The sequence below is a fragment of the Centrocercus urophasianus genome, unplaced genomic scaffold (genome assembly GCF_019232065.1).
Source record: "Centrocercus urophasianus isolate 14NV4802_14NV808 unplaced genomic scaffold, USGS_Curo_1.0 seq_10, whole genome shotgun sequence".
Classification (NCBI taxonomy): Eukaryota; Metazoa; Chordata; class Aves; order Galliformes; family Phasianidae; genus Centrocercus; species Centrocercus urophasianus.
The window spans coordinates 69,802,820-69,827,963 of NW_024884142.1; the positions used below are offsets into that span (position 1 = coordinate 69,802,820).

The 25,144-nt window shown below is 38.8% G+C and overlaps 1 protein-coding gene across 1 annotated transcript in view; it reads left to right on the forward strand.

Annotated features, from left to right (window-relative positions):
• KIF26B (kinesin family member 26B) overlaps nucleotides 1-25,144 on the forward strand; it is a 282,629-nt gene that overhangs the window by 216,208 nt on the left and 41,277 nt on the right. Inside the window, exons 6-10 of the mRNA XM_042818809.1 lie at nucleotides 4,094-4,300; nucleotides 5,661-5,754; nucleotides 7,372-7,634; nucleotides 10,329-10,512; nucleotides 14,494-14,653. Coding sequence (XP_042674743.1) covers nucleotides 4,094-4,300; nucleotides 5,661-5,754; nucleotides 7,372-7,634; nucleotides 10,329-10,512; nucleotides 14,494-14,653 — 908 coding nt within the window. The remainder of the gene's footprint in view (nucleotides 1-4,093; nucleotides 4,301-5,660; nucleotides 5,755-7,371; nucleotides 7,635-10,328; nucleotides 10,513-14,493; nucleotides 14,654-25,144) is intronic.

Consider the following 25,144-nt stretch of genomic DNA (forward strand, 5'->3'; position numbering starts at 1 on the left):
CCCTTCCTCCCTTCCTCCCTTCCTCCCTTCCTCCCTTCCTCCCTTCCTCCCTTCCTCCCTTCCTCCCTTCCTGTGGCACCACTTGCTCAAATTTGCAGAGCCTGCTGAACCTTTGTCCTCCTCAGAGAAGGAGCATAACAAAACGTACACGGTGGGTCACAAATTGTGTTTACCGGGAAAAAGTTTTGCAATTAGCAAATACCATCTTAAAGAAATAGTTGATGTGTTCATAGAGATGTGCGAGATAAAAAAGTAGGAAGCAAACAAATATGGTTAATGCGTCAGAAATTGCAATAGAAGCAATTAAAAGCTCTGCATTTATTTTTATGGTAGAGAAGCACTGTGGTATCACGTCAGTGCTCCCTTGATGCTGCTGAGGGATAGCCAGGAAGAAACAGTAATTTCGAATGCTAACAATTACCATATACAAAATAAAAGTGTGTATATAAAGTTCCTCATACAGATACAGAAATTATCTGTGCATTTTTTGAAAAACAGTTTATGTAATTTAAATATGTACGTTATATATATATGTTAACATGAAAAAACTCAGCTCAGGAGTAACACTGTGGAGTAAATGATTACAGATTTCAAGAACAGGACAATTCTTTGCAGGTAGAACCTGGTAGTCCACTGGAGGAAATGCAGGTACTGCTGGATTGAATAGCTGTCAAATCAGTCCCTGTGAACTAACAGGAGAAAATACAGTAATTTTTCAGCGTGAGCAGAATTAAGAAGTGAATTTATGTCCTAGAAGAGGCACAATAATGATGCAGAACAAGTGACCTTCTCTTTTATTCTCTCTCCACTCTTAAGCGAGGTTAATTCTAGCTGAGTTCAGCTAGATTTACAAGATTGTAAGCTTAGATCAAAATTAGGCCCAGGTTGTTTGTTTTATCTTCAGCACATGTCTCGAGAGAGTGCTTTCATCTTTCCCTGCAGAAACAGTCAGAGGTGCATCTAAGGCTGGGCGCTGCCAAGGCCTGATCACTGGGATTCAAGTAAGAATTTCTGGCAGACAGAGTGGTCCCGTTAATCACAAGTGGTATCTCTTAAACCCTTCAATTACAAGAGATTAGTGGAGAACTGTAGCATTAGGCTAAAACAGTAATGACACATAGGAAGTGAAGCAGAAAACCTGCTTTCTTCTTAAGAAGAAGTTCAATTTACGGTTTATTTAAATATAAATTGCAAGCATAAAGTATTAGGGTTCTTAAACTTCACTGTTCAGTTAGCTTCAAATTAACCGTACTGTACTTCTGCCTTCCCCAGAGCAGCACTGTGATCTTCAACCTGCCTATTCCTTTAATTGAAGTCTTTTATAAAGTCCATTAGGTTCCTGTGCTATCCCCATACCTGACTGAACTCACGTGCTCCCACACTTGCACTGCCTTCCCTATGGCAGGGATTGTGGCGGCCAGCATGGACTTCAAACCCCTCACCCCACTACCCCCAGTCATAAACTGCATGAAAGACTATGTAATGGCTGAGCAGGAGTCTATCTTTTTCCATTGTTTCTAACGCTGTTGTTTAGTTGATTTACTGTCATCCTAGCCATTATTGGGAAATGTTTGCGTGAATCCTTGGGTGTAGGTAATGTGCATATTGGTATTTAATAATGAAGTGTCTAATTGCAACTGCATCTTCTTTGAGCCTGGGTGCACACCTCTCTTTGTACCAGATGCATACAACTAGCTTCAGAACAATTGATCCAGTGGTCAGGATACCCACGGATAGTCATTGTAGTATTCCTCTGCCATAGCAAACAGGAAAAATTAGATCTGAAAACAAAAATCCCCAATGCACAGGAAATAGAAAGGTTCATGCTAACAGAATATTTTTCTTCAGAAATGTCTCTATTTGCCAGAGTTGAAAAGCTGACTGGTCAATTTATGCTGTTAGACATCTCCTGGGGCTTCTGAGATGAGTTCCTTTTTTTTATAGCAATTCATTCAGTTTATCTGATGCTAGTAAATTTTTAGGATTTCAGTTAATTTGGTCTTTTACTCCAGGGAAAGTCAAATGTGATGCCTGAGCTTCTGTCACTATAGCTGCTGGAAGTTAGGAGAATGTTCAGTAATACTGGAGTTGTATGTGACAGCTATTACTCTGGTTTTGTGTGAAGAGGCTTAATTAGGACCTGAGTTGGTGATGCTATTGTGGTACAAGACTGATAGCTGAAGTTGAAATGAAATGCCTGTGCAGTTGGAGGCTAGGACTCTTAGACTGCCTCTGTAAGAAATGTTGGTAAATTTTGCCTACTTTTCGTTGTATGAAGCCTGAAGAAACTTATCCTCAGTGCGTTCACTTATCTTTCTAATGCTGATTTAGCATTAAACGTGGAGGTTGGTGGCCCTGCATGTGGCAGGGGGGTTGGAGATTCATGATCCTTGAGGTCCCTTCCAACCCCATTCTGTGATTCTGTGATTCTTTCACATAATGATCAAGGATCTGGAGGGCATGGATTCGTAGCAGCCAAAATGCACTAAACTTATAAGTAAATGGATTTCTAAAGCAGAACAAGAATTTTATTTAAAGTAATTGGAGAATGACGGTTATTTTGGTTTTCAGCAGATCAGTGTAGTACTCTTAATAAGTGACATCTGTTTAAAAAAAGCAGTATATAGTAGGAAAATCCAGCTCATCAAAAATTGAAAATAGGAAATTCACACTCAAGGAGTATTCTTCTTTCCCCTCCAATAATCCTGTAAAACTGGAGTCACGTACACAGACTTTTCTTAACCATTTCACCATCTGATGACATCTTGTGACATCTTGTTTTTGTGGTTTAAAATAGGATTCAAATTATCACTGACTCATAGACATGTAAGGATGACATCACAAAAGTACTGAACAAGATAGATTATTTTCTAGTCTCATTCCATTGTCTTCAGACGACTTGTGTAAAAAATACATGCTCAGATTTGACCTCTCCACATCGATGCTTTATTTAAATGTGGAATGAGCTCAGACAAGCAGTAAATGAGGTCTACATACAGAAAACATGAGGCCATCAGGAACTTCATCTTTCTGTCTAGCTTTCAGAGCTATAGCCTCCTCCCAATGTGCTTCTGCCATCTCAACAGTGGCTTTGTACCAAGTCTGTGTTGAAATGTCTCTTTGTGGTCACTTGCATGCTGGCTGTTTGTGGATGTGATACAACTGACAGTTAAAGAACATTTATGTAAAAGTTCTGTCTGGCTTATGTGACAGTCTGCTATAGAGCAAAATAAATGCAGGTGTGAATAGAAGGCAAGGCCTGGCAGAGAGGTGATGTTTGCCTTGTAAAGTTCAGAAGCAGATTTATCTGCAGGTAGTGAATTTATGGGGAGGACTAAAGCCAGACTGATAATCATCCATATTATTTACATCTAAATTGCTTACTAACTGGGCTAAGAATGCAGTATAATCTCATTAAATCCATGAAGAACTATTTTTGTCATAGAAATATCTTATTAGGTAGTCATTTAATGTTTTGTGAGCTAACATGTTTTAACAAATCTTTTATTGCATATTACTTTCCACTCTCTTGACAATGATTTCAAAATCTGGCCATTAAAACAGGACTCTTTTCACAACTCTTTGATAATGACACTTAAAACTGATCAGTTCATCCTTTTTGAATTTGGGTAGAATTTGAAAGGTGTAAATTACAAATCTGGCTTTTATGTGCTTGTTTTATTGATCAAACTCCTTCAGAGCAATTCCAGTAGCTTAACAGTCTAGATTACTTTCCAGCCTTCTTAATTGGCCCATTAGGGTACAGTTACTTTTCAATTTATATTGAGAGTAAGACAAGGTGATGTAATACCTCTTCATTGTTCTTGAGTAATATGGACACTAAAGCACCATGAGATTCCTCATAAATTCTGTATGCACAGGCTGCTTGTTGATGTAGATAGAGACAAGTTCTGGCTTTATGCAGTAGGCATTTTATACCAAATACTGTGTGTAATCACTCTTGTGTCTTACACTGACTTCCATGGGGATACAGTAAAGTTAGTAAGATTTGGTTGAGTGTTATGGTAAGTTCATTCAACACGTCAAGAGTCTAGCTCATCAAATGAGGTCATCTTCTTGTGTTTGCTAACAGGTCAAAGTCATGGTGCGCATTTCCTCCACGCTTGCCAGAGACACATCTGAGTCCAGCTCTTTCCTAAAAGTTGACCCCCGTAAGAAGCAAATCACGCTCTATGACCCAGTAACCTGTGGAGGTCAGAATGCTTTCCAGAAAAGGGGCAACCAGGTTCCACCCAAGATGTTTGCTTTTGATGCAGTTTTTCCCCAAGATGCATCACAGGTAGGCAAAATATGATCAAAAAAGTTATCTAAACAATAATGTGCACCAGAGCCAAACTGATTGCAGCTGTGATAGCCATACTTTCATTGGAGTTAGCTAGAGTTGAATTTTGTCAATGTCATTAATAATGAAATAAATTTATTAGATTATATCTAAATAATTGTTCGCTTTCTTTATTTTTTGCTATAAACAATTGCTCCTAAAAGCATATGTGCAATGAAAGTGCTAATTGTTGCCTAGAATGCAAATCCTGAATATTAGTAACTTGCATATTTTAAATTGATTATTTGGTGTATCCAGCAATCTGATCAGAACTGTAGTTCTTTGATGCAATGCTCTATTCATTATGAAGTCAAGGATTACCTGAACAGTTCACAGTAGAAGGATTGGAATTTTAGTCCACAAATCTCTAATCATGTATATCTTGATTTCTTGTTTTTTATTAGACCTTGATTTGATGAACCATGTTACCCAAATGCCACGAGGAAGACAGTAAAAGAATAAAGTAACATTTCAGAGTATAATTAGAAAACAATATTGCAGTGCTGCTTCTGTACCCATGAACTAAACAGAACTAGGACACAGGGCCAGCAGAAGAACCAGAGATGATCAGATCAGTAGTTCCATCCCAACCAAATGCTTCCCAGAGAACCCTAAACCGCTATTTCTGATTTTGTTCAACCCTGTAATGATAGCTAGTTACTGCAGAAGACTTTAGAGAGTGCCTGAACCTTAAATCTAAGAATGCACAGTGTAAATTTATGTTTTACTTCTTAAAATACTGCTATAGTCTTTGGGATGGAATCTACTCCTGCTAAAGGCAACGAAGACTAATAAAAATGTAGAAAAAAACTAAGAAATGTCACCTAGCTAGTACCAGAGGCTGTTTTTTTCCCCTTATATTCCCTACCTACCTGCTAGTGAAAATGAAATCCATAACTGGGAAAGTAACAGAGCCTATTAATATTTCTCAGTATTTCCCTTTGAATTAAAAAAAAGAAAGCCTCTTAATAGGCAGTTCTAACAAACCAATTGCATCCCTCTGTCTCGTTACAGGATGTGTTTTTTGTTTAACTCCAGAAAGGATGTTGATGAAATGAAACTTCCTTGACAGAACAAAAGTCCTGTTTCATGTACTTACATAAGTAATGTCACTACATCAGAGCGTTGATCACATAAATGAAATGATCAGGATTAGACCTTTTGATACTTCAGCATGGTATCTGGGGCACGGATAAAATTATGACCATTTATATTGAAAACACTCTTGAATTTTCTTATTATTGTTGATAGTTTTCTTTCTTTCTCTCTCTCTCTCTTCTTTTTTTTTTTTTTTTTTTTTCCTTTGTACCTGTGACAGGCTGAAGTATGTGCTGGGACTGTGGCTGAGGTGATCCAGTCAGTGGTCAACGGTGCAGATGGCTGCGTGTTCTGCTTTGGCCATGCCAAACTTGGTTGGTATTGTTAAATGTCTCTATCTGAGCAGCAAAGTGAATATTTGTAACCCAAGATTGTTAATACTTTAGATTAGGGAAAGCAAACCTCCATTTATCTTTGCATTCCTGATAAATTGTATGCATGACCTTACACCACACCTTTGCTTCTCATTTACACGTCTATCAATTTGGCATAAACGTTGGACAACATGCTCTTTGAAGCAGAGATTGTCTTGAGTTGTTGCTTCATTCAGTCCTCTTAGTACTATAGCAATTCTTACTATTCTAGTATCTTCTTAATTTATGATCCAGCAGGAACCTATAATTTTACAGGTGTGCCTAGATTCAAGACCACTTATACAGCTATCCCCAGGATGCCTCTGGACCAAGCAAAAGTAGCAGTAGAATGAGCACTTGGATGTTTAATGTTTTTGACTTCCCAAAGTCTAGGCGGCAGGTGAGATGGAAAATAAGGCCACCAGATAGTGGTGTCTCACAAGTGCTATGTGTCCAGAGAGGTGACCCAGCTAGGACTTTGCTGGAGCTTGAGTTGAGTCTCTGCAGTTGTTTTGTTGTCCTCACCAGTCCACCAACCTTGAACACACCCAGCTGTTGCCACAAATGCATATATAAAATATCCTTTTCACTGGTCTTTTTCCACTTAGATTCAATGCATGAAATAAAACAAATCAAAGAAACCACAAATACTTGCCCAAAATTATGTATATCTTTATTATTTGTCTTACAAGTTTAGGACAGTTTTTGAACTTGTCTGTGTATACTGATATGTAGACAGCACAAGATAAAACTGTTTTTGTTCTCAGTGAACAAACGTACAGCTGAGAAGACAGAGCTAAGCTATACTTACAGAGTCAAATAATAATGAAACAGCGGAAACTTTACAACCTGATACAGTATTTCTTGTTGTGCACCCACTTGTGCGCCAAATGATCACATGTGCCTGTAATTTTTGTGGTTTTTCTTCTTCTATATAAAGTTACATCTTTGTGTTGCTGGGACCAAGGTTTTATCAATCCCAGATGCAGTGTATAAAGGATAATGTAGAGCTCTGCAGCAAATTGGAGCAGGTTGCCTAGTGATGTGGTAGATGCCTCATTCCTGGAGACTTAAGGTGAGGCTGGATCAGGTCCTGGGCAACCTGATCTAGCTGTGGATGTCTCTGTTCATTGCAGAGAAGTTTGACTAGATGATTTTCAAAGGTCCCTTCCAACTCTAAGGATTCTATGATTTTAAAATGGCATTCAGGATACAGCGCACTCACAGTGCTGAAAACAGGGCATTTTAGAGACCATGGCATTCCTGCTCTGCTCAGTTTACATTGCTGTTCAGCCACGGTAGTAGCTGCTGTGCTGAGTGGTAGGGACCTGCCGTACCCTGCATAGGACAATAGGGCATGTCAGAGGAATACATGAGATAACAGTTTGTTGAAAGAAACTCAAGATTTCATCTGTCAGTTTGAAACGTTCTCCATTTTCCACAAATTATTTGTCTGTCTATCTCCCTTTTCTGAATGTCCTTTTTGTAATGAAGAAGTTGTTTTCATGAGGCTGTGTATGATAAGATCACTTTGCAGAAGGCTATGAAAGACTTTCTCTGACTTCCCATTCCTGACAGGGAAGTCGTACACCATGATTGGCAAGGATGATTCCATGCAAAACCTCGGCATAATCCCTTGTGCCATCTCCTGGCTCTTCAAGTTGATTAATGAACGCAAAGAGAAGACAGGAGCGCGCTTCTCAGTCCGAATTTCCGCAGTGGAAGTGTGGGGGAAAGAAGAAAATCTTAGAGACCTGTTATCTGAAGTGGCTACAGGAAGCCTGCAGGATGGCCAGTCCCCAGGTGTCTACCTTTGTGAGGACCCCATCTGTGGCATGCAGGTGAGTGAATCCAGTCTTCAATTTACATGAAAACAAGCATTATGATTTTTATTTTCATCTATTGAGATGGTTCAAATTCAAGAACTACCCAGAATGTAAAGTTTATAGAGTTGAAAGTGTTTACTTTAAAGCATGCAAGAACTTTATGACCTGCAGCTGCATGGCCATCTGCTCTCCTGGCCTAAATATTTGTACCTCTGGTATAACTGATGTTGAGCAGGGCCTTGTGTTTGCAATAAAATGTGAAAGCATTAGTGCAAGCAAAAATTCACCTCATTCTTAAAAAAAAAAGAAAAAGAAAAAGAAAAAAAAAGTGTGATCTTTCTTTTGTAAAACAACAAGATAAAATATTTACAGAACTGCACAAATAGCTGGAGGCCATTAATATGGCTGTTTATCTCTTTATAAACATTATTTATAGCACTTGCATTAGCAGTGCTGTAGGAAGCATTAATCGCTACTTATTAATTGCTGCCAAGACATAAATTCCTGAGTTGGGCAAGCCAAGAATAATTCCAACTCTTCTCAGGTTTGGAGATTTATCAGGAATGAGTAACTGGCTCGTGTATTTCCCAGGTAATCATAAGACAGGCTCAGCAGCCCTTTATGTTTAATTTTGATTTGGAAGACAAAAAAGTCCTGTGCTTTCAACTTGTTGTCTGTGATGGAGTGAATCTGATTTTTGTATGACCAGATGGACAGAAGGCAAAATAGCAGGATGGAACACGAGTGCATTATTTTAGCCTTAAATGTAATGGCTGCTTCCATCCAGAAACTGCAAAGCAATTCTCTCCAAGTATGGGAAAATCAAGGGAGGAAGGAACAGACTCTGTCTGTACCCTGTTTCTAGCAGCAGTTGTGATTCACATCCCTTAAGTTGTAGATTATGAGATTTTAAACATCAAGTAATAAAGTTTGTGTTTTATCTCTTTGTGGTGAAGCCACAGCAAAACTTCCCATTTTACTCAAGGACTGGAAAGTTTTTTGTCATTTTAAATGACAATTAGAATTCTCATCCTCACTTGACTCCTGGTTTTAGTGTGTTATGAAATGCTTACATTGTCACAAGATACCTCACTCCCTGGTATCCCATAATGGGTGCAGTACAGAGAGTATACAGAGGAATACTCAAGTTCTTCACATTTCCCATTGGGGTGACAGATGACTAATTTAGGTCTGAATTAGCATAGAATACTAATCTGTTTCATAACTGTGTGACTCTTCCTTACAGCTAAATTCTTCACAAGGGTATTTAAGCACAGTAACATTATTAATGAGAAATACTCCATTATATATAACTATATGATATTAGTAGCCCATTTTTGCATACATATTTACAGAGGAGCCATAGACTAAGTTAATTATTTTACATCACTGGAGAAAAGGCAGCTTCATGAGTAGTCTTTGTTTCTCTGCAGCATAAAATACTGCATTAAAATAGGACCTATCTTTGTGTGTGTTTGTAAGACAAGTGATGTTCTGTAGTCATGTCCTACACCTGAATTTTCAAAATCCTGCAACAAAGGGAAGACGTTATAACCATACAGATACGCAAAATCAGCAGTGTGTATAGCAAATGAATAATCACCATATGTCATACTGTTTGTCATTGGGCCTTTCCAAGTATGCACATTCTCTTGTTGCTTACATAAGTGAGATCCATCCACAGAATGGCCTACCTTCTGCTTGCTATGTTAACTCCTTCTTGCCCTTCAGCCTGCAGCTGTGTTACTTCATCCTGTGCGAAGCTTTGGTATTATCCTGCCCCAGGTTGATTAATGACCACAAAGGGAGACAGAAGCACTGTCTTCCTTAGGGAGAACTTTTAGCACTATTAGCCAGTAGGGGGAAGAAAACTCTGAGAATGAGAATTCATCACTGTATTTATGCCAGACAAAACAAGTCTATCCTGTGGGCTGAGGGCCAATTCTGCGTACTGTTAAAACTGATGCCATCAGTTTGCACTGTTACATGTGCCTTCCATAGGCAGGCAAATCTTAGTTGATGTGAAACACACATGCATTCCTTAACATCATGGTGGGTTAATTATATCTGCCCTCCTATGCTGTCTATCGCTTTGGAGAGATACGAGCAGACTGGTGGCAGTGACTGAGGTCCAGCAAATGGGAATGTATGCACACTACTTGTCTTGCTCTGGTTAATGGTTTGTCCTGTCTTTTGTGCAGGAGCATGGGTGTGTGGTGTGAAGGGACATGAAAGTGGCCTCTCTTCACTTGCTGTGGGGCTGAGCACATGATTCAATCCTGTTATCTCACAGTTTTAGCTGCAGATTGCTCCCTTCTAGCACCTTCTGATGGGTAACATGCAGGCCGCCCCTGCTAATCTTCACCAACTCTTGGGTTTGATGTGTCATCCACAATAGCTTATTTTTCTTTTAACCGTCAGGAGGACACAGTGATTGCCAGTGCAGGAATAAGGATGTAGCAAAAATAATAAACTTTAATAAATGGCCTAAAATTCAGGGAAAGTGATGGAACAGATTTATGTATCTATCCAGCCCATAGGACTGTTTCCTGCCAGTGCTGGGAGGGTCTCATTCAACAAGCCACTTCCTCCTTCCCAGTCCCATCAGAACATGGCTTTTCTACAGCATGAGTTGACTGCAGTGGGTGTCTGACAGCACTGACTCCTGTGGGAGCCTCTGGGTAATTTCTTCCCTGTGTTAACTCTTAGCTCCAGAACCAGAGCGAGCTCCGTGCCCCTACAGCAGAGAAGGCCGCCTTCTTCCTGGATGCCGCTATCGCCTCGCGGCGTGGCAGCCAGCGGGACTGCGACGAGGAGGATCACCGCAACTCCCACATGCTCTTCACCCTGCACATCTACCAGTACCGCATGGAGAAAAGCGGCAAAGGCGGAAGTAAGCTGCTCCCTCACTTCTTTCTCTTTCCTCCAAACTTGCCTACAGATGGGCTTTGAGTCGGCTTTTAAGCAGTGTTCTCTAGTGGTAAGGATTAGCAGTGGTCTGAAGCGGGGTGGGTCCAGCAGACTGCTTGCCTGCCTGGTGAAGATCTAGCAAAGGCTGTGAAAGGCCACTAGGGATCATTGCCATCAGTTGTCAGTTGTGCTGTCTTTCTGGAGATATTAAAAGTTAGTTCTCAGCACTGTGTTTATATGCAAAAGTGTTCTTCGGGTTAGATTTTAGAATTATCTTTACTGATAGCTCCAGGGTTGAGATCACTGATAAAATATTGTAGCCATGGGGATTCCCTGCCACCCTCATATTGGCTATTCCAGTCCAGCACCTCAGTACAGAAGCATGTGGGAGCTGATTTAGGCAATACATGAACTGCAGCTTTTCCTGGAGATATAGCAGTATAGCAGAGAAGTAGTATTTGTTTGAAGGACACTTTTGCTTTTTGAATTGATGGGCTTAGGCAGTTCTGCAGATATGCATATTTCAGCTTCTGTCTCTGCACTAGTTATTTGTATTAAGGAGCAGACTGCATGCAATTATGTGTAACGGGTGAACATTGCTGAAGCATTAATGTCTAATGTATGAATGCAGAAAATTTATATTTACTGTACTTAAAATGTGAGAGCGAAAACCAGAAAGTTGCTCTAAATGGAAATACAGTTTGCATGTGTTTAAGTAATAACCCCAGTGGAACTGGCTGGCAGAAAACTCAATTAACTAAAGGTTTATTAATTAACCACCCTGCAGTGGAAAGGAAAACTGTGAATGCTCTAACGGACTGGTGAGCAGGAATAAAGATGGCTGATTTTAAGGGAATTATTATTAAAGTTAGTTAATACTCCCTGCTTTTTACTACAGGCAAATACACCTACATACAGTCCTTTGCTACTATTTTCAAATGCGATTAATAAAACGGGAAAGAATATTTTCCTGTGGCTATAATGACTCACTAAGAAAAAAAAAAAGAAGACAACACTATCCTTTAAAATTCCAATATAACATGTTTTGCCCACTGTCTGCACTTACATTTTCATCTTCTGGCCATACCAACTCCTGTCTTCAGGTTTCCATATCTGACTGGCCTCTCAAGCCAGGCAGGGTCAGATCTGGCTGATAATTGAATGAAGGGGAATTCCAGCTGCTCATAAACGGCACCTAGTGATTAGCAGTGTCTCCTGCTGTAATGAAGTACTTCTCAGAAAACAGCATGCAGACAGTGGAGATATACAGATTCTAGTAACAGGATTAAAAAGGCTAGGAGAAAAAAAAAAGAAAAAGAAACACTGCATCTAAAGGATGAGATTAAAAAGCTGGCTGATGCTTGATTTTGACAAAACAATGACAGCTAGATTAATGCATAAGTACTGTACTTACCTCCTGGTTGGATTAATTACCAGGAATGTCATGAAGCATGCTTAGCACCATTGAAAGAATTGGAACTGTGGCAAAACTGGCCATCATTTTTCAGTTTCAGCTCTCCAAAGTCTCTGTGGCCACGGATGAAAGCAAGTGCTAGGATGTTACACTTCTCTCTATAGTGCCAGGCACATTAGTGGAGAACTTGCCTAATAAATAACTTCATTTTCAGCAAGTGGACTGACTGTCCTAAACACAGGTCTTATTTTGATTTGTAAACTAAATAAGAGCAAAAGATCCTGTCGTTTCTCTTCTTCTGGGTTTCCTCAGCCTGTGCAGTAGGACTATGAGTGCAATCAGAGTAACTGAAGTTTAAAAGGCAGTGATTGCTTTCATTTATTTTTGTTTCCTCAATGCCTGGTAATCCTAGCAATGGAAGTATTTATTAAATATAATTCAGTAAAGTCATCTGCAGTCATTTTCATTAGCAACTAAACTTGTTTTTCTAAGTAAAATCATTGGAGGTTTCTCACAAAAAGTAACATCAGCCTTCTGAAGGTAGTGGTCTTAGAGGAAGACACTTAAAGGAGAGACAAAGATTCAGAAGCAGTGAAGGTGCAGCTGCATGCATGGCAGGGAAGCCTGACTTTCTTCAGTGAACTCAGGCATTTGGTGCATAAGTAGGTTAGGGTTACTTCCCCGTGAGAACCTTGGAGAGCATGGTGATGAAATGCCCGCAGGCATCTTTAATAGATGGTAATGTGGTCTAGGGACAGCATTTCTAATGTTTGGCCACTAGTATTTGTTATAATCAGATACTTATTTGTCTCTTCTTTTTCATGATACTCTGCATGACTTTACCATTATTGCAGTCTGATGTATGGAAGTTCTCTATTTCCAAATACTTGATGCAGCTGAAAAACTAACAAAGCCTAAAAGAAGTACTTTATTATGTCAGCTGTTGACAGACGCTGGCTACACCGTTGGAATATAATTCTCAAATTCCACTGCATAAACCACCCTCACAGAAAAAAATCTTTCTTCCTTTTTCTTCTTTTTCTTTTTTTCGCTCTTTTTTCATTACGTATCTCTATTTTTTTCTCTTCTGTTTTTCTTTTTTTTTCCCTTGTTTATTTGTACTTCCCTCTCCTTGTTCATATTTCTTTTCATAAAACTCCACTTCCATTTGTTTATCTTAATTAGCTGTCACCTACAACTGAATGAGAATTACAGAATTTTGTAGAACACATTCCACAGAAATGTATTGTATTTTTAAAGAGAGTACAAGGTAGTGCTAATAAGCAGCGAGCTTTGTGTTTTGCAGTATTTGTAAAACAAAATCTCTCTCTGTCCTCATTTTTTGGATGTAGGTTAACATCTTTGTTGCAGCTACTTGTTTCATATACTTTTAGGAGCAAATCTGCAAAATAATATGATGTATCACGTTTTTTGTCAATAAAAACATATTTCTGATTGTTAAGGGATTACCAATGCAAAGAAATGTATCTGGAAACTTCTAAGGTCTCCATCATGGAGCATATAGTTGCTCCCAGTGTTGTATTTTCTTGATAACAGATCTCCCCCAATACTAATTTCTTTATTTATCTGGGGGCAAGGTGCATAAGTTAAGGTGCTGTGTTGAAATGGCTGTGAATTTATTTGTCTACAGATGTGAAAATATTTCTGCTTCTGTTTATATTCAGAATCTCAAACAGTGCTCTTAACATTTAAGTTTTTCCTATAGGTTGGTTCTGAATTAATTCTTGAGAATAGGGAGAACTGGTCATAGATCAGATTTGAAAAAAAAAATAAAAAATAAAAAACATGTAGGACATTTTCTTGAGAAAATAGGGAATTAGAAACACTTCTGTAAAGTCTGCGTAGTCCCCATCCCTGAGTTCAGATAGTAACCATAGGTTTCTCACAAGAGCAAATCTCTGTTAAGCTTGCTGTTTCAAATTTAACATCCTTTCATTTTAAGTGTAGTGGTATTCATACAGAGTAAACAAGAGGGAAAACCAGGATTTGCTCCCAGTTTTATAGAAACTATTTTCAGATCAGAACAACTTTTTAACACTACACTGTGCATTAAAACAGCTTAAAGGAAAGTTGAATATCCTGCAGGTCTCATGGTTCCTCTGAATCTCCGTTACTCAAGTTGTGAAAAATAAGGGAAAAGCTGCTACAAAACCACTGCTCGCCAAGCAATTCCCAACCTCTAGTTTTCCTGTCAGTACAGTAATCACAGAGATGGAAAGAGAGCCAGCTCAGGTATAGGCGAATACAGCTATGTTAGAGAATAAAAAAAACAACAGTGGTGACTGCCTGTCCCAGAGTTAAACTTGCACGAGTCGTGAAAACCTCAGCAATTTTCAAATGAGTCAGCAGTGGACAGCAATACAGTCTGAAGGTGAACTAACAGGATCCTTATGGTTTGTTACTGCTGCCATGAATTAAGAGGAGTTTCTGGGTTGTCTCCTCTTTGTGAGTCATGGCGAGTCTTTTGCTTTCCTGGGAAACTGCTGTTGGAGGCACATGCTAACCATCCACTTTCTTTGCTTATGGCAGTGTCTGGAGGTCGCAGCCGCTTGCACCTTATTGACCTGGGGAGCTGTGTGAAAGTGCTCAGCAAAAACCGGGAGGGAAGCTCTGGCCTCTGTCTCTCGTTGTCAGCTCTGGGCAATGTCATCCTTGCCCTCGTCAATGGAAGCAAACATATCCCGTACAAGTAAGTGATATTCTGTGCACTTAATGAGTGAATGTTTGCAAGCAGTTGCTTGTCTGGCCCTGAGGCAAATTTGTGGTAAGCAGAGAGACTCCTGGGGTCAGTGCAGTCCTCTTGAGGCAGTTGACAAAACCTCCCGAAGGTTCAGTGAACCCTGATCTAACCTTAAGTCTGGTATCTACACTGTATTTCATGTTAGGATTGTCTTAAAGATCTCGAGGATCGGAGTTCAACATATGAGAGTTTTGTTTTATAGGATTGTTCAAAAGCATTTTAATCATGGAATCACAGAATCTCTCAGGTTGGAAAAGACCTTAAAGATCATCAAGTCCAATCGTGACCTAACTATACCATCCTAACTCTTACAACCCTCTACTAAATCATGTCCCTGAGCACCACATCCAAACAGTTTTTAAACACATCCAGGGATGGTGACTCAATCACCTCCCTGGGGAGCCTATTCTAGAGCTTAATAACCCCTTCTATAAAGAAGTGTTTCCTGATATCCTAAACTTACCCAGGCACAACTTAAGGCCATTTCCCCTCGTCCTTCAAATGCTTCAAAGCATTTGAGATCCAGTTTTGTATTAGCTCTATGAAGACAAAATTTGCTCCTATGAAGGAGAGAAATAATTATAGGGGACATTATTTTACTGCTCCTGATGCAGATTTTAGTATCTCAAAAATATCACAATAAACATGCATCTTTGTGATGCAAAGATACTTTACTCTTTACTTGTATGTGCTTTGAATCTATTAGCCTTTCACTTGAAAAAAAAGAATTAGGCCCTATATGTCACATTAGACAAGTGTCCTTTGCCACTATTGCAGATATTGCTGATATCTTCTGGGAAATCAGAAGAAATACTCACTTGGTAGATAAATTTTGTACTCATTTCTCTTTATTGTTGTCTCGAACCATTTGTCATGTATTTGTCATGACTGAAAGCAAGTTTGGACTACATTACCCAGTCTAGACAGTCACAGAGCTTTTCTTTAAGAGAGATGTCTGATATTGTGGAAGGTACTGCTCTTCTCTAGCCTAAATCCGAGGGAGTAACAGCCAGCCTTACAGGAATGGCTTGCAGTAGCCTCTTCTAATCAAACTGTCATTTAATGTCACCATTCATGGAAGATGTGTATCAGACCTGGAATTGGGAACAGTAGGATGACATGGAGAGTGAACCAAGAAAATCATTCACAGAATATATTTTTTCCTTAAATTTACCCTTTTTAACCATATTGAAGGCTGTAAATATGGCTATTTCTCAAATTCATTCAAAATCTTAAGATATTGACTAGTTTTACTTCTTTGGTTTTGTCTTTATTTTGGAAAACAAAGATGAAATGAGTTTGTAATTTTAATTTTAATGTTTATTTTCCAAAATTAATTGGCAGTTTGGTCTCAAAACATGCTCTTCAGAAATATTCCTGTTTCTGGAATTTAATCAGACTGAAATTTTGGGTCAACCAAATTTGTGCATATAAACATTCATAAAGTGTGTTGTGGTTCATTCACCTGGTTGCAGTGTGCAAATTGAGCTTGAACTCTACAATTCACAAAATGCAGTTCAGCCTATGCTTATCAAAAGTCTTCTTCTTGGTAGTTTGTATGGATGGAAGGGCAGGTGCAGGTGGAGAAGTGAGGAAGGAGGGGTGTGTGTGCTGCATTGTAGAAGCTGATCCCTTAGACTGGTGCAGTGCATGTTAAGTAGCACCCCTTGTTTGAAGCAACAACTTGCCTATCTAGTTGAGATAATTTCCCTTCCTGTAGGAGCATTCTCTTTCATCACTGAGGATAAAATTAAAACTTTGTTGAATATTTGTGAATGATGCTAAAGGAAAACAAGGAAAGTGTTTCCTTATGCGAATGCACTGTGCATTGTGTGTGTGGTCTCAGCTAATTTCCACAGAATAGCTGAGAAAATGAAGCATTTTTTCTCTATCACAGCTATTAAACAGCCATTAAGAATTTTGTGGCAGCCTCTCAGTAGGCAGTGTATGGCTTCCTGGGAGCCCAGAAACAACATCTGAAAATATAGATAGATTTTTGTTGTTTTTTTTTTTCCCCTGGAGAAATGTGGTTTCCCGAGCTGCGTTCTCTTAAACTCTATTCTTTGCTGTATCTGGCCTTTCTCCACAGGTATCAGTTGTAGGGAAAAGCTTCTTCAGATTTATTGTTGGTATAAGTAGATGCTGCTACATTGCCTTCAGTGGGCAGTGTGTTTATACCAGGGATTAATTTGCCTCTTTGTAATCTCTCTGGAAAACATATGCTGTATGTTTTGCACTTTTTTTTTTCCTGATTTGTTTCAAGGCTAGGGAGCCTGGAAAGCCACAGAGTTGGAATCTTTCTCCTTTCTCTTTTTCTTTTTCTCCCTTGGGAAAGCATTTGGGAACATTGATACAGATTGACTCTAATTGTCATTAAAGCTGCAAGAAAGTAACATAGAAATTCTCAAACATCAAATAATACAGGTTGAGATCTTGTCCTGCAATCAAGTTAAGTTCCACTTAGGTCCAAGGAATGGGCAAGAAGCCCTGTAACAGGCAACCACTAATAAGTGACTGCCGTAGTTTATGGGAGATTGTATCTTTATGTAATTATGTAATTATAAGCCCTCTCTAATATATCAGTGGGCTACCTATTTGTCACTAATAATGTCAAGACCAGTTTTGAACCTTCCAAAGCACATCATTCTGTTGTAGTATGAACCAGTGAGTTCTACTAGCGCAAGATACGTCTTACAAAAATAGAATTATTTATTTGACCTACTACAACACCATTTCATGTCACCAGTTTCCATTCCTCTTGAGTTAGGAGCAAGTCTGTCAGGAGGCTGGGCAAAAATGATTTCCTCCACAGGAATTTAAAATAACTTCCCAATTTTTATAAAAATATTTGCAATCCCAAGGAAGAGCAAGGAACTTGGCCCTGAGCACAAGTCTGCTAAAGGAGATTTTGCTAAGCTGTAGTAATTACTGATGCCATTTTGTATTTTTTTTAATGTTTCTGCTTTATGTTAGTGCTGAATTTTCTGCCTCTGATTTCTAAGAAGAATGTGTTTTAAACCCTCAAATGAATACACATTTGCACAGACTCCAACTACTGGTTTATACAGCTCACTATTCAAAAATTACTCCAGTTGCTAGGCAACAGGAGTGGTGATAATTCATGGTAATGCTGTTTTGGAAATAATCATTTTTATACATTTTAATGGCTATGAGAATGAAAGAAAACTGTTTAGAAAACTGCAAAGCTGTATGAATTCCTTTTTCAGAAATTGTTGCTTGTTCTACCTTATAGACTTTCCTCTTAATGTGCATTCACAATGTGTTTGTGTTTCTGGAGGCATCCTGTATTTTGAGGATGCTCAAGCTTATCCAGAGAGGAAGTCTTCTTCGTAAGGTAAATAGGAGTGAGCTGGAAGCATGATTTTTTATTCTGTATTTCTGCTTCTCTCTCAGATGTTTGCAGGTCCTCACATATCTAACATGGTGTGCCATGGTATTGGCGTGCTTTGCTTTTGCTTTTTTTATTTTTCCTTCCCCTCATCCTGTCTGTAGAGAATGAAAGATATTAAGTGACTGATACAAGGTTACACAAGAGGCAGAACCACCAGTTTTAAAATCTAATGTGTTTCTTAAACAGTGGGCAAAGTTTGTTTTTTTTGTTTGTTTGTTTTTCTGCCTAGCCTTTGGAAAATCATCTACTGATGTATTTATTTATTTATCCCCATTTATAACACAGAGAAAAAAAAAGTCAATCAGAACTTTGTAAAGGACCTTCAAATTCAGTGAAAAACACAGTTGACATTTTAAATGTTAGGACTCTGGATGTTTTTAGAGTTAAGGGTTCGCACAGGTGGTTCTAATGGCATGGGAAATGGCTTTTTTATGCTCAAAGGAGGACTGGTAGATTATTACTACTTCTAAGAGGAGAGGAGAAAGGGGGAAGTGCTGGATTACAGTATTTTTGAATAAAAAATGAGCTTAAAGAATATGCTCTATGTCAGGCGTTTTCTTTAAATTGTTAGTTGATCACTGGGATAAAAACAAAATTGAAGTTTGGATGAATCTGAATCCAGAAAGTCACATTACCTTATTGGTTAAATGTGTATATCTACCTATCTGACATTGTTAAATCTTTCTGAAGAATTGCATGGAAAAAGAACTGAGGTATCTTTTGTTTACACATCTTGCCTTTACATGGATAGCATGAACTAAAATATTTTTCTCAGACAGAATGTCAGTGAAAACTTTTTCAGGAAGAGATAAGAAAAGCTAAAAACCTCTTTAAAATAAATTTAAAGAAAACTGAATGCAACACCTGGAATTAACTGATAATAGCACATATGCTGTGCTTTTCAAACCCTACTTGCAGCTTTGACATTGTTTCCTCTGTTATACTAAAAAAAGTGTGAACTAGGGTTTCTTTCATGGGTGTGATGTCTACTGGGGAAAAGTGGAGTTGTAAAAATAGACCATGTATTAAGATGATGTGTAGAAAATGTTTGAAGAAGAGAGTCCATTACAGCAAGCAAACTCATACAGTAGTGGTAATTTTCTTATGCTTTCTTTCATCCCTGTGTGAATCAGGAATGGTTTCATTGGCATCAATGGAATTGAAGCACAAAAAAATAAAATAAAATGATGCTGGTGGGACATGACAATCAGACAGTATGCAGTGTACAGCAGTGGAAGATTCTGACTGTACTTCCAGTATGCCTGCTGCTAAGCATACTGTAGCATCATGAGTTTCTCTCTGGGATTACCCTTGCCAGTAGTTGCTCCTACTAAAGCAATTCTTGAAGAATTTCTCTGCAGAGCAAATTGAGCAGCTGCTGATGAAAGAATTGGCTGTAACAATATGAGGAAGAGTATTCTGTGTATGTGAAATGATTTTTAGTGGCCAGCATTGCTGCCTACTGGAGTTCTTATTTCATGAAAACTCCTGGACAATTATTAGTATTAGTACTGAAGGTTTTATCCTTAGTTACAAGTTTATACTAGCTCTTAGTTTTATGGGATTCATACAACTGAGTCTGCTTACTGGCTGCAAGAAGTTAATGGCAAAATTGAACTACATGCTCAATGGAAAATCTGTTTATTAGTTACTTCACCTGAGTTTAGACCAAAAATTACATATGTTTTTATTTGAGTGATTCCGGTTACTTAAGCTTTCTACTGCTGCATTACTATTTTCTATTGCTTGTTTTTGCTTTTCCCAATAAGAACACGGCACAAAAGTCACAGAAAGCCTCAGAAAGAATTAAAAAAAAAAAAAAAAAAAAAAAAAAAAAAGAAGTTGTTCTGTCTTTGGAATCTGCAATCTTTCTGTTTTAATAGTTAATGTATTAGAAGCAGGGGAAGAACATTTTTCTGCTTTACTTCAAAAAAATGTGAAAGCAGATAAATGGAGGAATAAAAAGGGAAAATGAGGACATGAGTGACAACTGAAACAGAACCCCAGGGCTGGGAATTAGTCCAAAATAGATGGAAGAGCTCAAGAGGCACTGGGAGATAAGGCATAGAGGAGGCACCAATTTTCAGAGGAGAACTGGGAAGCAAAGGAGAAAATGAAATGAGCCCATTCAAAAAGAGGAATAAGCCTAAGAAGTACCCTCAAGTGATCCAGTTGTAGGAGAGCTGTCAATAGAAATTTTGTTTAATGGGAAATAGTTCCTAATTAGCTACCAAAACCGTGAGCTGCTCAGAAAGAAAAGTTTTCTGTGATGCTGGCAGCCAGATCATATGGGCCAGAGCCTTGGCTAAAAGACAATGAAGCCACTGGAGCATTGCCATGTTACATCAGCTGAGGACCTAGCCTTAGGTGCATGCTCTTTGACACTAGCCAGAGTGCCTTGGCAACTTGCAATAGCAATGCAGTTGCTAGTAAGAGGTGTGTGCTGAAACACTGTCAACACAGAGATAATGAGGATTTGGAGCATCTGGCAATTATTTTCACCTTTGGGGGTTTTCTGTAGTTGATAGTTTTACTAGGCTGAATATCTGTCAGTTTTCTTCTATATTCTAGGGACCTGTGTAAAATAGATGGAATCAGAGATGTGCAGTCTGCGAATGTAGGAAAACTTTTTACATTTTATTAGACCAATTTAATCTACAGCTCTGGAGTAGGAGGGTAAAGGATTTTGCATGCTCCAGCAATCACTGTTGTAGTGTTGATCAGCAGTGTACTTTACTGTAGGAAAGTTTGTACAGCCGATAGTGTAGATTTGAGCTTCATCTGCACATGTCTTACAGTACTGTGATTCATCAACAGGTTAATGAGAGGCAGGAGACAAAATTCTCAAGGAAAGCTTCAGTGCACCACAAAGTCATAACATTCCATTCCCCAGCTTCATATTTTCAACTCGGTTCTCTCAGACTGGCAATGTGATAATTATTGGAATAGAAGTGTCTGTATGTGTGCGTGGAGGATGCAAGTGAGTGTGTAGCTTTCACTGATCCCCTGTTACACCAGTTTCACAGCAGACCTCAGTTAACATGGCTCCATTTTGCAGAAGTGTTCATGTGGGAAGAATTAGGCCTTACGAGTTAGCTCTTGTAATTCTCTTTCTGCTACTCAGTGAATTACTTCTTTACAGATACTGTAATAAGAAAATAATGATGGACTGCACAATGAAATGGAAAGGGAAGTGCTTATGGTTTATAGCAAGATTTAATAGCATTTACTAATTGTGTTAAATAGCTATTCCTATCAGCAGCAAATAGCTGTATCAGTGAAGGACACCATGTTGGTCCGGGGCCAGCAAAACCCTGACTGGTAGTGAACAAGCAATCCAGGAGCACACAGTTATTGCTGAAATATAACTTGATTAGGACCCAAATAGGCAGTTGTGATGATTTCAGATACAAATGAATCTATACTTAATTCATTAAAATGCCATTTTGAACCTTGATATTGCTTCACTAAGGGTATCCAGCAGTTTATTCCCACCTGATCCATGACTGGTATAGGCTCAATTGAACACTAATACATTTTCTCCCATGGCAGTGTGGTGCTAATTCATTTCATGTATAATTGAACAATTTTTAAATAGCCATATTCTTGGAATAACTAGACCTTTTACAGTGTAGCAAATTATTAAAAAGCATGTAGTAGTAATTTTAATTAGTCCTAGTTCACATTTTTTGTTTTGGTTATATCCGGTTCCCTGAACAGTTACATACAAATATGATCTGTGAAATTAACTTTCATTTCCCTACTGATCCTTTCCCTACACAAAACTGGTATGACTTCTGGCAAGAAAGCATAGACATCTTCTACAGACAACCAAAGATAATATCTTTTCCCCTACAATGTCTTGTTCAGATTTGGGCAGCTCACCTATATAAAGAGATTACAGGCCAGAGAGAATTTAAAGGAGAAGCAAGAAGGATTATGAAAGGCCTGAGAGTTGCTTACCTGGAAGAAACTGTAACAGAAATAAAGCTTAAGAGCTTGCAAGGGGAAGATTTCTGAGAGAGGAGATTACAATTGCCCTGTAGTATTTCAAGGGTATAAATAGACACGGGAGGAGAAAGCTGCTTCTTATGAGACAAAGTGGAAGAATCATTTCTTATCCTTAAATAATAGGACAGTAGGATATAAACTTGAATGCATGTTAACAGTGGTATCTGTGAGTCAATGGAATAAATTCCCAGAATTCCCAAGTGAATACTTCAATGGCAGAATGAACCTGCTTGCACATGGTGGGCAGTTATACAAATAATAGATATTAAAGCATTTTTGAGTCTGTCCTCCTGCTTGTAGGAGTCCAAAAACTAGCAGTTGGCTGTTACGTGTGCATGACATCTAGAAATTTTCAGTGATTTCTTTCTCAAGACTTGTGCCCTACTGACATGAGATATCTAGATCATTTCTGTACTAGGTGATTTAACTCAACTGTTTTTTTTTTTTTTTTCCCCTCAGTTGTTTAGTTATACTTTTATTAAGGTCTCTTTCTCTTTGACACTCTTGATCAAGTTCTCACAGCACTTAATCCAAAACGGGGTAAGTCAATGGAAGTCTTTCTACTGGGCTTTGACTTAAACCAGGAGATTAGAAAACATGCTTATATCTAATTAGATGAGATAATCCTCAAATCCTTGCTAGGGGATATTGTAGACAGTAGTTCATGTTCAGTATTTTATGACTAATGACTTACTTTTTGAGAGAGGTTGAGTGTAGGTAAGTGTTGCCTAGTGATGAGATTGTTTGGGATTGCAAGGAATGAGTCCCACAGAGTGAATGGGTAAATATGAAGGCTGGAAATGTAGTCATCTGATGACTTGTTGCAAATGAGCCTGCAACCATTAATTCGGAACTCAAGCAGGTTATACAGGAACTTACCACATAAATTGGGATTTATGACACTGAAGTGGCACAAGCAGGACTATGTGATTTTCCTCTTTAAAGTCAGAAATACATATAAATGGTATTTGTGACCTTAACTTACAAAATAAATAAAATGCCACTTGCATTCTCTAGGCAAATGGTTGAACGATGTTTCTTCAGACTGTTTTTTTTTCCTCTGATACTTATTTCTCCATTATAAAGCTTAACTGAACCCCCTCAGTGGAGTGGCAGGCCTTAGAAGCTTTCAGAAGAATAATATAATGGCAAATGCTGAATACATTAACCAGTTTGTCAGATTGCTTCAGAAGCATTGGAACAGCATTGCACTTAAGTTTTTTTTTTTTTTTCCCCCCCCATACAAGCTTATACTGATGTTCTTATTTTTGTAACATGTTTTAGAGGAAAGCATTGACAACAATCCCCTCACTGCCCTTCAGATACCAACCAGCTTCTGCTGGATGATCAAAGTTTTCTGGATAGTGGTTGCCTCTGGGCCTGTACACAGTGAACAGATGTGAAGTGAGTTTTTTAAAATATGCATTGACTTTTCAGAGTTAAGCAGGCTGGTTAGTTCTAACTTCTGAAATATTAAAATTAGTTCCCTCTCCTGCTGCAGAATCAAACTTGTTAGATTATTTTAATTTTTAATTTTTTGTTTGTTTGTACAGGCTATCAAACATGTTTTCCAGCAGTATGTGATGAGATTTGCTAGAATTAATTTCAGACAGCAGGTTTAACTATTTGAGATGCATTTTGTCTCATCCCGTTTCATACTACCAACAAAACAACTACCTGCTGCATTTATAATCATGGATTATTTCTAAGGAGACTGGAGATACTGAATGGTTTCTCTCCCTATTCCTTAGTTTGTTCTATCGTGCAGAAAAAGAGCTTTTCTCATTTTGCAAATCAGTGATAAAATGTATACCAGTACTTGCAAAAATATCAGCTTTTCTGCCTCTCTTTGGTTTCTTGCTCTGCAGATCAGAGAGCTAGGCTAGTAGGACCATGTCAGTGGCTGTTTTGGATGTTGTTACTATCTGGGACCTATAGAGACACAGACTCCAATCTCTGTAATCAGAACAAAAGGAGAAATTGGGAGCTGTAGGAGATACAAAGGGATTCCAGGGCTCAGGAGAGAAAGTATGATGTATTCTATTCTCTGCAGCAGCAGGGGCTCTCCCTGATTGAGATTGTCCCACTGCCTGCACCACAGGCATATGTCACAGCTTATAGCTCTCCCAGGTATCCCACCTGCCTAAAGCAGCAGCAGTACCAGAGGACAGGGATCTCTCACAGCTCCTTGTGCTGAGGGCAGTTCAGGCTGCAGTCGGCTCCTGTGCCTGGACAGCAAACAAGGACCACCACTTGCAGCAGAAGCTACTAAAAGCACCTGATCATTTCTCTACCTGGGACCTCTAGCTCCCAGAATAGTCTTTTAAGGACAAAACACAGTTTTTATGTCTGCCTCCAGATATAAACACAGTAGAAGAATCTTTTCTGTTCCTAGACCGCATTTTCTCTCTATCGCAAACAAGGATTTTCATGGCTCCTTGTGATATGCTTTGAAGTTATACACCTGCACAAGAGGAATTAGATGCAGTGTCCAGGTCTGCTACCTAGGTAGTGTTACTACATGGGAAAAAACATGTTTTCTAAGGTATGGTGTTACAGAAATAACTGTACTTCTGCAGAAAGACAGTATGCTAGAAGCCCTTTGTATTTGCTCAGACCACACCAATATGCATCTCCTGAGTCCTGCTCACTCTTATGTGTGGGCATTTCTGGAGCAGTGGAAGATGGTTATTCCTGTGCCAAAGGGAACCCAGGGCAACTGTGCTATAGTTGCCACACACAGAATACCTTTACATAGTATTTATTTTATTTATAGCATGTATTTTTCACTCAGGTGAAAGAGGGGCTGGTGGAGTACCAAAGCTGAACAGGATTTGACTCCAAAAATGCATATCTGTGAAAGAGAGCCAGGCAATGGTGTTTTTTTGCTCCAGTGAGATTTGTGAAACGCTGCCCTGTTTTTTTTTTTTTAAACCAAGAGTTGAGGTTGCTTACTGTGTGTTGCATTGCCTCCTACGCTACTAACCCTAACCAGGTCAGGACCAAATAACTGCACG